General features: G+C 48.3%; 1 protein-coding gene across 6 annotated transcripts in view; it reads right to left on the reverse strand.

The window, feature by feature from the left end:
• PLEKHM1 (pleckstrin homology and RUN domain containing M1) overlaps positions 1 to 14,467 on the reverse strand; it is a 43,735-nt gene that overhangs the window by 9,249 nt on the left and 20,019 nt on the right. For all 6 annotated transcript variants that reach the window (XM_083470425.1, XM_083470426.1, XM_083470427.1 and 3 more), the window contains 5 exons: positions 13,283 to 13,909; positions 8,926 to 9,343; positions 5,424 to 5,667; positions 2,797 to 3,717; positions 800 to 945 (listed from right to left, as the gene is read on the reverse strand). In XM_083470425.1, coding sequence (XP_083326551.1) covers positions 800 to 945; positions 2,797 to 3,717; positions 5,424 to 5,667; positions 8,926 to 9,343; positions 13,283 to 13,909 — 2,356 coding nt within the window. The remainder of the gene's footprint in view (positions 1 to 799; positions 946 to 2,796; positions 3,718 to 5,423; positions 5,668 to 8,925; positions 9,344 to 13,282; positions 13,910 to 14,467) is intronic.

Genomic DNA, 14,467 nt, shown 5'->3' on the forward strand with positions numbered 1-14,467 from the left:
AAATAAGAAACTGTTATAAGAATTTTAAGGTCTCAAATACAGAATATTCATAAATGCACACATATCTAAATGTATGGACCATGTGTCTGAAATAGTACGGAAGAGCAATCCTGAAGCCATTTTGACTCTCCCAATGATTTCAAATATTCTTCTGCAGTAAGGGAGGCAAATGGGGAAAGCTTTCCCATTGTCTTTTTGCTTGCAAATCCTGTCTTAAGGGAGTCTTTGTGTATGAATAGGGTGAGCCTGTGACCTGGGATTCAGGAACTAAAGTATTAACTATCACAAAAGAATAGCCAGGCTGCCCAGGTAATGCAATCAGCGACCATTATCAGGGTTCCTGGCAGACAAGATTTCTGCTGTAGACCACCTCCTTCTGTGATGTATGTGTGATATTTTAGGGGGGTGGTTGTGGGCTACAGGGTGGGCAATTTCAAAAGTCTATATAAGGGCTTGCACACCATTTTTCAGGGTTCTCCTCCCTCTTGCATGTGGTGAGTGGGGACCCTGTTGCAACAGCTCCTTGAATAAAAATCAGGCTTAGTAGCTACTTTGCTTCTCAATATACTCTGGTTGGCCTCTGTTATTTTCTTCTACTGATAGGGAACCCACTTAAGGACTCTATATGGGCTCCGGAATACCCCATAAAGGAAAGGAAGCAGTTTTTATTATAACAAAATGAACAATGCACGAGCCACATCAGGAGTCAATCAGAGCACTGTACGCCCCCCCACCCGCCTCACCGGGGCTGTTGCCACCCCAGGCCTGTGCCCCCTATCCTCAAGTCGCCCAGACTTACCGGACGCCTGGTGAGATCCCAGTTGTGAATCAGCCGTGAAGGAATCACGGACTCTTCATCCCAGTGGCAGCTGTCACAATAGTAGAGGCCTGTGAATGCGCAAAGCTTCGGCTTCACGAAGGAAAAGCCAATCTGCCTGGAGCAGCCTGGAAAGAAAAGCAGAAATGGTAATGGCTGCCGGCCACAACAGCGACATTATATCTCCCCTGACAGAGTGTCAGGCACTGGACTGAAAGGGGCGAGTTGGAGGGGGAATGGTGGAGGTCGCCCCCCACCCCTTCTCCTGAAGCTTCCAGAGGAGAGGAAGGCAGTACAGCGGACGCTTGGGTTGCAAATGTGATCCGTGCAGGGTGCACGTTCGCAACCCACAGTGGCGCATCTGCGCACGCGCGGGTTGCGATTCAGTGCCTCTGTGCATGCGCAAAGTGCAGTTTAGCACCTCTGCGCATGCGCAACTGCCGAAACCCGGAAGTATTCCGTTCCGGTACTTCCGGGTTTCGGCGGTCCGTAACCCACAAAAAACGCAACCTGAAGTGTCTGTAACCCGAGGTATGACTGTATTGAATTACAACAGTGGTTTGAGGAAGGTCACAGCTCCGAGACAGGCCAACAGAAGAGTTGGGAGGTGTTGGGAGAAGGGAGGGGGGAGACAGAGCCAGGGGAGAGAGAGCCAGAGCAGCCAGCTGATGTGTTATCACTGGATATTATTTCTGAGCCCCCTTCTCCCAGAACTCGACGTTCATTGAGGGTGCAAGAGCAAAGCACTCAGAGACAATTAGCCCTTGGCGGCCACCGTAAGGGAAAGTGCTGTTGGTAGGAAGGGAGTCGGGAGGAGCTCAGTTGGAGCAACACCGTTAAGGGAGGCAGATTGCATTCCTTGTCTCTTGGTGTGATGACTGAATAAACTCATTAGTAAGAACTCTGCTCCTAGCGGCCACCGGGGAGGGAGAGAATTCCCTGGAGCCTGAAACAGAGGCAGGATGTCTCAGGATACCAGCTGCTCGGAATCGCTAGAATCAGAGAGTGCCGTTGCACTCGGGTTCTGCTGGGCACCTGGTTGGCCACTGTGGCAACAGATTGCTGGATAAAATGAGCCTTCGGCCTGATCTAGCAGGGCTCTTCTTATGCTAAGGGTTCCTAAGGATGCTACCCCTTCATGGATCACTGCCTTGCCGTGGCGAAGGGGCTTGAATAACTCAGAGAAGCTATGAGCTCTGCCGTGCAGGGCCACCCAAGATGGACAGGTCATAGTGGAGAGTTTTGACCAAACGTGATCCACCTGGAGCAGGAACTGGCAAGCCACTCCAGTATCCCTGCCAAGAAAACTCCATGGACAAAGCCTGGTGTGCTCTGGTCCATGGGGTCACGAAGAGTCGGACACGACTAAACGACTAAACAACAACAAGGATGCTACAAACTGGCCCTTGGGAATTTTGAGTCTTCTGTACAGTGGTACCTCGGGTTACATACGCTTCAGGTTACATACGCTTCAGGTTACAGACTCCGCTAACCCAGAAATAGTACCTCGGGTTAAGAACTTTGCTTCAGGATAAGAACAGAAATCGCGCGGCGGCAGCATGAGGCCCCATTAGCTAAAGTGGTGCTTCAGGTTAAGAACAGTTTCAGGTTAAGAACGGACCTCCGGAACGAATTAAGTACCGTATTTTTCGCTCTATAAGATGCACCAGACCACAAGACGCACCTAGTTTTTGGAGGAGGAAAACAAGAAAAAAAATATTCTGAATCTCAGAAGCCAGAACAGCAAGAGGGATCACTGTGCAGTAAAAGCAGCAATCCCTCTTGCTGTTCTGGCTTCTGGGATAGCTGCGCAGCCTGCATTCACTCCATAAGACGCACACACATTTCCCCTTACTTTTTAGGAGGGAAAAAGTGAGTCTTATAGAGCAAAAAATACGGTACCTAACCCGAGGTACCACTGTATCTGTTTCCCCACCCCGAACTCTGTGTTGCAGTCACCTTGCCGCTCCCCAACCTACCCGCACAGATGAAGCTCTGGCAGTCCAGGCCTTTCTCTGTGGGGATGGCAACCAGGTACTTGAGCAGGAAGCCATTCCCCTTGGTGGTGCTTTTCAAAACGGCCTGCGAGTTCCCGTCCAGGCTGCCCCCCAGGCTCAAGGCCTCCTCTGCCGTCTCCAGGTACGACATCAGCATCCGGCGGACCAAATCCCTCCAGTCGGCTGCCTCCTCCGCATTCTCGGCTCTCAGCTTCAGCACCGCTTTCGACGTGATGACCTTGAAGAAGGCCGGGCCCCCCAGGCTCACGTCGGGCAGGATGTCCTGTATGGTCTCGATCCCGTAGCTGTTGCTCAGCGTTTTCTCCCCGTTCCGTGCCCTGAAGCACTTCAGGGCTTCTAAGGACAAGGAGAACACAAAAGGGGACCACGTCTTTTCAGTTTCCAGGTACAAAACAGACTCCTTGACCGCATCCAGCTCGGGGTCCAAACCGCACGTCCAGTCCAGCCCGTTGCTGCCTGTCCCGTTGTATTGCAACAGGGCCGAAAGCTCGCCGGGCGGACCACTGGCAGAGTTCGCATCCGGGTCCTCCGCTGCTTCTGTGCCCTCCAGGGTCTCCCAGCCTTCGTCCGGCTGTGGCCTACATTTCTGAAGTGCCTCATGCAGCCGGTCCAGCCAATCCTCCGCCTCATCCTGAGAGGCGGCTCGGAGGCAGAGCCGTTTGCCCGAGAAGGACAGGTCAAAGCGGCCGTCGCTGTGAGCTGCCCCCAGGCAATCGCACCGCAGCAGGGAACAGGTCTCCACGCACACCCGCTCCTCGCTGTCCACAAAGAGGCGCAGCTCCAGCGGTGAAAGCTCGCAGAAGAACTCCTTCCAGATGCCCATGCCTCCTCGCCGCTCCAGGGTCCCCAGCTTCAGCAGACCACGGAAAGGGTTTGAAAGGCCTGGAGGTGGAGGATAAAAAAGAAGAAGGGTACAGTGGTGCCCCGCAAGACGAATACCTCGCAAGACGGGAAACCCGCTAGACGAAAGGGTTTTCCGTTTTGGAGGTGCTTCGCAAAACGAATCTCCTATGGGCTTGCTTCGCAAGACGACAATGCCTTGCGAGTTCCTGCTGGTTTTTTCCCCTCCCCCCCTTTTTCTAAGCCGCTAAGCCGCTTATCAGCTGATCCGATCAGCAGATAAGCCGCTAAAAGCCGCTAAAAGCGCTAATCCGTCAATGGGCTTGCTTCGCAAGACGGAAAAACCGCTAGACGAAGAGAATCACAGAACGGATTCTTTTCGTCTTGCGAGGCACCACTATATTACAGACCCAGCCAAAGTGATTCAGAAGTCATAAATAACGCTGCTGCTGACCACCGTTTTGTCTTGTCTTTCGTCATAAGAATTCTAAGGTGACATAAACGCAATCAGCGCTCATAAGCGCACAAGGTAAACACACATACGTTAAGTACATAAACCACATGTCTGAAATAGTACAGGGGAGCAATCCCGTGGCCATCTTGACTCTCTTAATGACTCCAAATATTTTCCTCTGCAATAGAAGGAAGTACCTAGACAGCATCTTAAAAAGCAGAGACATCCCCTTGCCAACAAAGGTCCGTATAGTGAAAGCAATGGTTTTCCCAGTAGTGATGTATGGAAGTGAGAGCTGGACCATAAAGAAGGCTGATCGCCGAAGAATCGACGCTTTTGAATTATGGTGCTGGAGGAGACTCTTGAGAGTCCCATGGACTGCAAGAAGATCAAACCTCTCCATTCTGAAGGAAATCAGCCCTGAGTGCTCACTGGAAGGACAGATCCTGAAGCTGAGGCTCCAATACTTTGGCCACCTCACGAGAAGACTCCCTGGAAAAGACCCTGATGTTGGGAAAGATGGAGGGCACAAGGAGAAGGGGACGACAGAGGACGAGATGGTTGGACAGTGTTCTCGAAGCATGAGTGTGAACAAACTGCGGGAGGCAGTGGAAGACAGGAGTGCCTGGTGTGCTCTGGGTCCAGGGGGTCACGAAGAGTCGGACACGACTAAACGACTAAACAACAACAAATCAGTCCTGCACTGCAGGGGGTTGGAATAGATGACCCTTGGGGTCCCTTCCAGCTTGACGATTCTATGATCTTGGAAATGGTTCTTTTCAGTTGCAAAATCCTTCAAACCCTGTAAACAGACTTATCACATGAATAAGGGAAGTCTGGGACAATGGATTTAAGAACTAAGGTATTTACCATTTTGAAAGAATGGCCCAGACTGGCCAGGATAAGGCAATCAGTGACCATTATCTGATATCTTGACAGACAAGCCACACTCTCAAATTTCTGTTGTAATGTAGACTGCCTCTTAGTGGTATGATGCTTGTAGCTGGTCTTTGGCTAAGGGGGTCTGGCAAATTCTAAAGTGTTTAAAAGTTGTTACGCACTTTTATTCTAGGCCTTCCCCTCCTTACAAGGGCGGGAACTCTGCTGCAACTGGAAAAAATATAAAGATTTGCCTTGCTTCGACTGGTTCCTGCCTCCACACGTTCTTCTCTGATTTAGGGGGACACTAAGTCCCTTGATGGGGAGTTGGGCTGCTAAAGCCAACCCCATATTTATCTTCTATCACTTTCTCCTCCCCGCCCCATCATTCACCCCATGGGAGAAAGACCGTTACCCATTTGCCTCCGGTGAACGACGCTAAAGCCCTTCGATTCCACCTCGGGGGACAGTTTGGGCTTCCTGGCCTTGGCTGACGTCAAGTGAAGCTTGTCTTGATCCAGAGCGCCACTTGGTATCGATGGCTGGCTATTGGCAGGGCGCTCTGGCGAGGGACTGAGTGAACGGGAAAGGCCTTTCGCCGTCTCCTCAGGAGGAGGAGAGGGAAGGTAAATGTCATCCTCGGTGATCCAGTTTGTTTCCTGTCAGGGAACAAAAAGAGCTGAATTCAGCTGGACTATTCAACAGGGAAATTAACAAGTAGCAAATAACGTTTTTACCGCGCTAAGGGCTTTATAGAAGTGGCGCAGTTCCTGCCCAAGCCCTGCAGTAGGGCTGGAAGGCCTGTGCCCCTTGGCGTAATTTCAAGTAGCAGAGTGTGGGGAGTCCAAGGGAAAACCAGGATGAAAAACCAAAAGAAATGGAGAGATTGAAGGAGGGGAAATAAGTCTCCTATGAGCAATTAGTTCAGTCCCCCGACGAGACTGGTTCAGCTTCCTCCCAGCATCCTGCTTGGACATGGAGGAAAGGGGAGGGAAGGGGTTTCCAAAAGAGAAAGAAAAGTGGGGTGTTTTCTCCCACTTTTGGCTTTGACCCCAACCATCACCTGCACGAGCCTCCCTCAATGGATTTAGAACAGGGTCAGTATTTGGAGTAGGTAGGTTTATCAGTGGCTAAGACTAAATGGAGCCCCCTTGATACACCCCGATGACCATATGGTGGGAGACATTGTATAGAGGTGGTTGTTATCCTGAGGGTGGCCTGTTTTAAATTAAGGTGGTCGAAACCGTCAATTTTAAACCATCAAGAAAAGACACCAATGATAAAACTTGATGTAAATAAAGCTCACATACTTTTTGAGCAAGCATGCATTCTAAATGATTGCTCTAGTGATACGTATATATTAGTTTGTAACTACCGTATTTTTCGCTCTATAACACGCACCCGACCATAACACGCATGTAGTTTTTAGAGGAGGAAAATCCGTAGGCATGCCACCCGTAGGCATTCCCTCCATAACACGCACAGACATTTCCCCCTACTTTTTAGGAGGAAAAAAGTGAGTGTTATGGTGCAAAAAATTCGGTAAATAGACACTTAAAGGTAAAGGGACCCCTGACCCCTAGGTCCAGCCGCGGACGACTCTGGGGTTGCGCGCTCATCTCGCTCTATAGGCCGAGGGAGCCGGCGTTTGTCCACAGACAGCTTCCGGGTCATGTGGCCAGCATGACTAAGCTGCTTCTGGCAAACCAGAGCAGCGCACAGAAACGCCGTTTACCTTCCCGCTGGAGCGATACCTATTTATCTACTTGCACATGATATGCTTTCGAACTGCTAGGTGGGCAGGAGCTGGGACCGAAAAGAATAGGACACTTAGGTAACCTCAAATCAAAATGTCTGGTCATGCTGCTCACACAGCTTTTGGTATTGCCGAACCAAATATGTCTCCTTATGAAGGATATGAAGCAAAATAATTTACTTGAAGGTTTAGGCTTCTGTCCTATCCACCCTTATTCAGAAACAAGCACCACTGAACAAAGTGGAGTAAGATTTGGCTGTGGCATTAGTGTGTCCGAAAGCAAAATTACTGAGCGCAAAATTGTTTAATTGGTTTAAAGGTTACTAGTTTCTTCCAAACCGAACACAGTGCAGCGCTCAGGGAGTTGGGCTTAAGGGTCTATGTGGGCTGAGTTGTTGATCCCAGTGAAATACAGGATGGCATGATCGAAGCAAAGATTCTTCAACATCAACTTGGTTGGACTGGTCATGTTGTGCAGATGTCCGATTATCATCTTCCAAAGCAACTACTCTATTCCTAACTTAAAAGTGGAAAGCGTAATGCTGGTGGTCAACAAAAGACTCTCTCATGGCAAACCTAAAAAAATGTAGTATAAACACTGACAACTGGGAAACACTGGCCCACGAGCGCTCCAATTGGAGAACAGCCCTTTACCAAAGGCTTTGAAGACACTCAAACTCAGGACGAAAGGGAGGAACGAGCTGAGAGGAAGGCACACTTGGCAAACCCTCAATGTGATCAACTCCCACCCAGAAACCTATGTCCTCACTGCGGAATGACATGTATATCCAGAATTGGCCTCCACAGTCGCTTACAGACTCACTGTTAAGACCATGTTCAGGAACAACCTTGATTATCATTATGGTTAATAATTTGTGTATCGCTAGAAAAATGACAAGCACCATTATCCCCTAGAGATCTGCAATACATTCAGGAATTTGAAATATTTGTTCAGCCCCGTGCGGGATTTCTGCCTTGTTTGCCCTGGCAGTAGCTTTGCTGGTTATGGGAACGCCTATCCGAAGTCTTAAGTGCAGCCAACTTTCAACCGCTGAACCTTAAGGTTTTAAAGGGCTCTCCTCTGTAGAACGCAGAGCAGGTATTTGGGCAGGTTGACTCAAGCAGCATGACATCACTTCCTGCTGCGTGTGTAACATATAGATTGGCTGACCGCCAGGTATGAGAGAGAGGCTTCCTTTGAAGGCACCCGGTACAAAAGAGGAAATGGAATTGGGGAGAGGAAGTTCCCAATTAACTGCAAGGAAAAGCATTTCCTGACCTGCAGAGTAACTGCTTCATCAACACCACTCACTCACTCACTGAGAGGAGCAGGAGAGACTCTGCTAATTCGTGTAGCTATAATTGATATTAGTCACAAGAGACTGGTTGACGTCAAACGAACAGTCACATTTGAGCAGGTTAAGCCTACCCACACCCCCTCAGGTTCCCAGAGGATCGTGAATGAACAGTGAGATCGTTCAATAAGTAGTGAAAATAAAAACTCAAGATTGACTAGTCAGTCTAATTTGGGCAGGGGGGCCTTTTTTAAAAGCACAGTATGATCTCCTAACTCAGGACACAGGTGGCGCTATGGGTTAAACCACAGAGCCTAGGACTTGCCGATCAGAAGGTCAGCGGTTCGAATCCCCGCGACGGGGTGAGCTCCCGTTGCTCCGTCCCTGCTCCTGCCAACCTAGCAGTTCGAAAGCACCTCAAAGTGCAAGTAGATAAATAGGTACCACTCCGGCGGGAAGGTAAACGGCGTCTCTGTGCACTGCTCTGGTTCACCAGAAGCAGCTTAGTCATGCTGGCCACATGACCCGGAAGCTGTACGCCGGCTCCCTCGGCCAATAAAGTGAGATGAGCGCCGCAACCCCAGAGTCGGTCACGACTGGACCTAATGGTCAGGGGTCCCTTTACCCTTTACCTATGATCTCCTAAAATTCCAAGCTTGGCCAAGAAGTCAAAAACCCTCTTGTGTACCAAACACATTCACACAACTTCAGAGACATGCTGTCACTGGGCTTTTGAGCAAAACATTTGGGCTTTCGCCCTTGCCACCAGAACTATACCGAAATCCCATTCTGAATTTTCACAAGAGCGAAATAGTAAAGATTTTAACAGGACCTCATAGGATTTGGGGAGGCAAGGTATGACTTACAGGTGAGATTGGTGAGAGAAGTCGTCCTGTCCTTGGGTGGCTTTCCTCACGGACAACAACTTGACTGATCCTATATTTAGCCCCTCCTCTCTTGAGGCTACGATGAGTTTGGGATGGATCCGCTACTCCTTTAGCGGCGTCTGCTGTGTCCAGCGCAGGCGATTGCTGGACCCTGGAACCGGGAGCTGCTTCCTTGGTTTGAGGTGGGTCACCTGGACTTGGAAGCTGTGAGTCTGCTGCGTCAGGAGGTTTGATGCTGGCAGGGTGTTTAGCTGTTACAGGACAAGGAAGGCATGCGGTGCAGAGATCAGTGGCAGGACAGGGGCACTGCAGTGAGGAAGAAGCCGACAAGGTGTCAACTTGCTTGGCTTCTGTCGATTCCGGCTTTCCCTGTGCTCTGCTGAATTCTGCTAGCACCCTTGAAAGAAAAACAAAAGTTTAAAACAAAACTCAAAAGAGTGTGGGGGGGCATGTTATCTGTTTGATCGCATCTCCCACTATACCGTGTGCTATGCCAGGGTTTCCCAAACTTGGGTCTCTCTCCAGCTGCTTTTGGACTACAATTCCCATCATCCCTGACCATTGGTCCTGTTAGCTAGGGATGATGGGAGTTGTAGTCCAAAAACAACTAGAGATCCAAAGTTTAGGAAACTCTGTGCTCTGCCAACAGAGGCAAGGCATTCAGTAACCCCCTTTGGACATCAAATAAGTCTCCAGGCTCCTTATCTGCTAAGACACTAATTCTAGCCTGAAATAAGGAATTTTAGCCCATGTATACAAATGTGTTAGTTCTAAGATTAATGCAAAGGAATTTGCTTTTTTGTGGTTTAGCACTCCCTTTTGAGAATGGAGTGGATCGTTATACAGAAAGTAAGACGGAGGGGAGTATGTTGTGACTCAGACACGAGTTCAAATTCTTCCTTAGCCACAAATTTTGTTGGGCAAGCCAGCCAGCCACCGCTTCCTCATCTCATACAAAAGGTTGTTGTGGACCTGGAAGCTGGCTTAAAAGGTAGTTTCAGGCACAATACCTATTGCAGTATTTGCTTAACACCAATAAATGTCAAAATGGAAAGCTAGCGTGGCTCTTCCTTCAATACTGGGAATTATCTGCTGAGCTCAAAAAGCTCAAGAGGGTAGAGGAGGTCGTGTTGGGAAAGCTACAGCTAAAAAATATGAGCACCCATACATTGCATATGTGTCAGTTATGGGTGATTTCCTCTGGGATCCACAGCTTCCTTCGGGATCTTAGCTTCACACCACATATATATGAGTCATTTAATAGAGTGTCTTTAATGTCTTTCTTTGGCTCACCAAGGTGAATGGTGATTGTGTGGTACCATAATGTTCTGTCTCTCTGGGGTTTTTTTTTTTTATTAGCAGTGCAATCCTAGGCGTGCTTATTTATTTGAAAAAACACAGTGGGGTTTATTCCCAGGTGTGTTTTTAGGATTGCAGCTTAGATCAGGGTACTGGGCTTAAAAGATAATGACTTTAACTTCTGTGATCTGCTCGGCAACACCTTTTCTGTAATAAACCTTACTATGCTACTCAGAAGCAACTATCCTCAATTAGCGCTTTTGCTGTTTTCAATCTGAGAGTATTATTTGAGGCTGAGAAAGCGCCTCTCTATCGGCTGTGGAAGTGCGTGATCAAGTTCTCAGATCAGTCACATTTGTGATGTGGACTGGGCTACACATAATACTGCAAACCGCCCTGCGATCCTTGGATGAAGGGCAGCCTATAAATTTAATAAAGCAAAAAGAAAGAAACTCTGACCACTCAACCTGGAAGAAATATCATGTAACAGATTCAAAACCAGACATCGCATGTCAGCTGTGGGCAAGCCCCTTAGCCATTGGCTGCGCTGCTGTGATGTCATGGACCATTCCAAGCAGAGAGTTGAACACTGGAAGTGGAAAATATGTTTATTGGGGGAGTTGGGGACACCTCATATATACTCAAAGGGGACACCTCACATATACTCAAGAAATGCCTGACAAAGAGGTCTAACGATATCAGAGCAACTTTCTGTTAAATAGGGGAAGAAGGCTGGTTTCCATACATTAATTCAGCCTGCCAAATATAAGGCTTCCATGCATGATTTTAATAACAGGTTGCTATCCACCTGGAACTTCCCAGGTACACCAAGATCAAACATTAGGAAAAAATAAAATAAACTCATTGCCAAAGTAAGATATGATAAGGTCTAGGAGAAATCTGGTTTTCAATACCGTTATACAGTGGTATCTCGGGTTACATACGCTTCAGGTTACAGACTCCGCTAACCCAGAAATAGTACTTTGGGTTAAGAACTTTGCTTCAGGATGAGAACAGAAATTGTGCTCCGGTGGCGCGGCAACAGGAGGCCCCATTAGCTAAAGTGGTGCTTCAGGTTAAGAACAGTTTCAGGTTAAGAACAGACCTCCAGAACAAATTAAGTTCTTAACCTGAGGTACCACTGTATAAAGGTAAAAAAAAAGGTAAAGGACCCCTGGACGGTTAAGTCCAGTCAAGGGAGACTCTGGGGTTGTAGCGCTCATCTCGCTTTCAGGCCAAGGGAGCCGGCGTTTGTCCACAGGCAGCTTTCCGGGTCATGTGACCAGCATGGCTAAACCGCTTCTGGCGCAACAGAACACTGTAACGGAAATCAGAGCTCACGGAAACGCTGTTGACCTTCTTGCCACAGCGGTACCTATTTATCTACTTGCACCGGTGTGCTTTCGAACTGCTAGGTTGGCAGAAGCTAGGACACAGCAACGGGAACTCACTCCGTCGCAGGGATTCAAACCGCCGCCCTTCTGATCAGCAAGCCCAAGAGGCTCAGTGGTTTAGACCACAGCGCCACCCACATCCCCATCGTGATATATCACCAGCTGAATACTGTGATATGCTGATATATCACGATGTCTGGAATGTATCTCGGTGGCTTCTCCCTGCCCACCTTAGAAACAGCTGAGATACACGCCCAGTTCTAATGAGCAAGCCCCCATACCATTCTGACTCATGCAAGCTGGAGGGGCATGGGGGCTTCCTTAAATTGCTCAGCTGTAGGGTGGGAAGCCTCCTGCCCGCCCCCTAACTAAGCAAGCCCCAATACATCTCTGGCTTGCGTGAGGGGGGGGGCAGGCAGGTAGGCAGACAGAGCCCAAGAATGTGCTTGCCCAAACCTTCTCAGGCTCCATCCGCCTGCCTGTCTGAGCCTTTGCTGCCTGCAGGCAATTTGAGCTGGGAATACATCGCGGCTCCCTGCCCACCGTGATGCAATGGCTAGCTCAGACTGTCTGAAACTGGTATCAGGATCTGAACACCAATTTACGAGCTCTGTCAGGGAACTGCCATCAGAGCAGGGGCTGGAAACAGAGGGGCAGTTGTGTTACAGGGAGCCTCCGAAAATCTTGTGAAGCAGTTCCTCTTCCGGTGAGGAGCAAAGCCCCACCTCCAGTGGGCAAGAGGTGAAAGGACCAGAGGATGCTGGTCAGGCCGGCCAGGAGGGAAGTCAAAAGCGCAAAGAGGGAAGGAAAAGGCTGGGCGTAGCGAGACTTTTATGTTGGGGGAGGAAACAAGCACTCCTGGATTCTGCTAGCGATTGAGGCAGACATGAACTTTGGGGTTCTGCACTGTAAATAGTTTTGCACCTAAATAAAACCTGTAAAGACAGGTCAGAGTCCGGCCTGATTACTCGTGAGCGACCACCTTTGCCATCTGACAAGCTCTAGTATTCCCCTAGTATTTTTGTGTGCCACAACAGCAGCTAGGATTTTACTTGCCAGAAAATGGAAAACACAAGAATTACCAACGGTAGAAGAATGGCAGATGAAGATGATGGAATTTATGGAGCTGGCTGATCTCTCCGGGAGAATCCGCGACCAGAAAGAAGAGGAATACCAAGAAGATTGGAAGAAATTTAAAGACTATTTGAACAAATATTCTAATATTAAAGATATGTAATCACTTGAAAGAACCAATCAGGCCTAGGATTAAATTAGATTTAAATATATAAATAAGAAAATGTATTATAAGAAAGGTAAAGAAATTGGAATACGACTGTAATATTGTTTTATGAAATAATGATATTGGAAACTGCTACATTCAAATTAAGAGGAAATTCAGATGGAGGAGATTAGAGGAAGTCAACCAAAATGTTTATGAAAATGCATTTTAATGAATTAATTAAGTTTCCTTTTTTTCCTGTTTAGGTATCTTGTTTGTTACTTTTGCCCCCTTCTTTTTCACTTTTCTATTATGTTGTTGTATATTTTCTTTTTTGTTATGTCTGTTGATGAAATTTAATAAATATTATTGTTAAAATAAAATAAAATAAAATAAGGTCTTCCCCTTTCCTCTGCATACTCACTCTTGGAGGGACTGGTCCAAGTCTTTTGCTGTTGCCATGCCAATTTCAGCATCATCCGAGATGGGCTCCTCACCCCTGTCCGCGTTCTGCGTGGCAGCAGATGTCCCCGGGGTAAGGCCGTCGGAGCCGAGGCTGGAAGACAGCTGGGAGGAACCTGTTGTGCTGATGCTCAGGTTGGATGCGGTGAGTTTCTCTGCCCGTTGGCTTTTAGCGGCGGGCAAGAGGGCTGGGGAAGCCTCAGTGTCATCCGAGCCAGAAGACAGCGAGAGGGAGCCCAGCGATTCTTTCCTCCGGGGCTCCAAACTCACAAGCAGCTCTGAGGCTGGGCAAAGTCCCGAGAGGGATAAAGGGGTGACCGTCCATTCGTTCAAAACTGCCGACTTGTAGGAGAGGTCAAAGGCCAGGGAGGACAAGCCCTGCAGGTAAGTGAGAAGGAACTCAACCTCCTCGGTGTCCAGTAGCAGGGCTGGCGAATGGTAATACTCAGAGAGGTGGGCTTTCTCGTGGAGCAAGAGCTTCAGGTAGCATTCCATCAAGCCGTCATTCAGCGCCAGCCTTAGCCAAGCACGGCAGCGGCCCACGTCTGTGTTGATGAAGTCCAGGTGCTCCAGCTCAGAAATGATGTTTCTGGAGAAAAGTAAAGAGAGGAGCAGGGAAGGGGGAGAGAGCACAAGGCCCATTAATGCTGCAACTCTAATAATAATAATAATAATAATAATAATAATAATAATAATAATTTATTTATATCCTGCCCTTCCCAGTTCAAAAACCGGGCTCAGGGCAGCTAACAACAAATTTAAAACACTTTAAAACAATTATAAAAGCAGCATAAAATACAGTATAAAATATGAATAACAATAAAATAAAAAAATCAATTAGATAATCCCCAGGGCTTAATTGTTCCTACTTGATCCCACATAACACCAGTCCTGATAGATCTGCATTGGCTCCCAGTACGTTTCCGAGCACAATTCAAAGTGTTGGTGCTGACCTTTAAAGCCTTAAACGGCCTCGGTCCTGTATACCTGAAGGAGCGTCTCCACCCCCATCGTTCAGCCCAGATACTGAGATCCAGTGTCGAGGGCCTTCTGGCGGTTCCCTCATTGCGAGAAATGAGGTTACAGGGAACCAGACAGAGGGCCTTCTCGGTAGTGGCACCCACCCTGTGGAACACCCTCCCTTCAG

This window comes from Podarcis liolepis (assembly GCF_965112155.1).
Source record: "Podarcis liolepis genome assembly, chromosome: 13".
Classification (NCBI taxonomy): domain Eukaryota; kingdom Metazoa; phylum Chordata; class Lepidosauria; order Squamata; family Lacertidae; genus Podarcis; species Podarcis liolepis.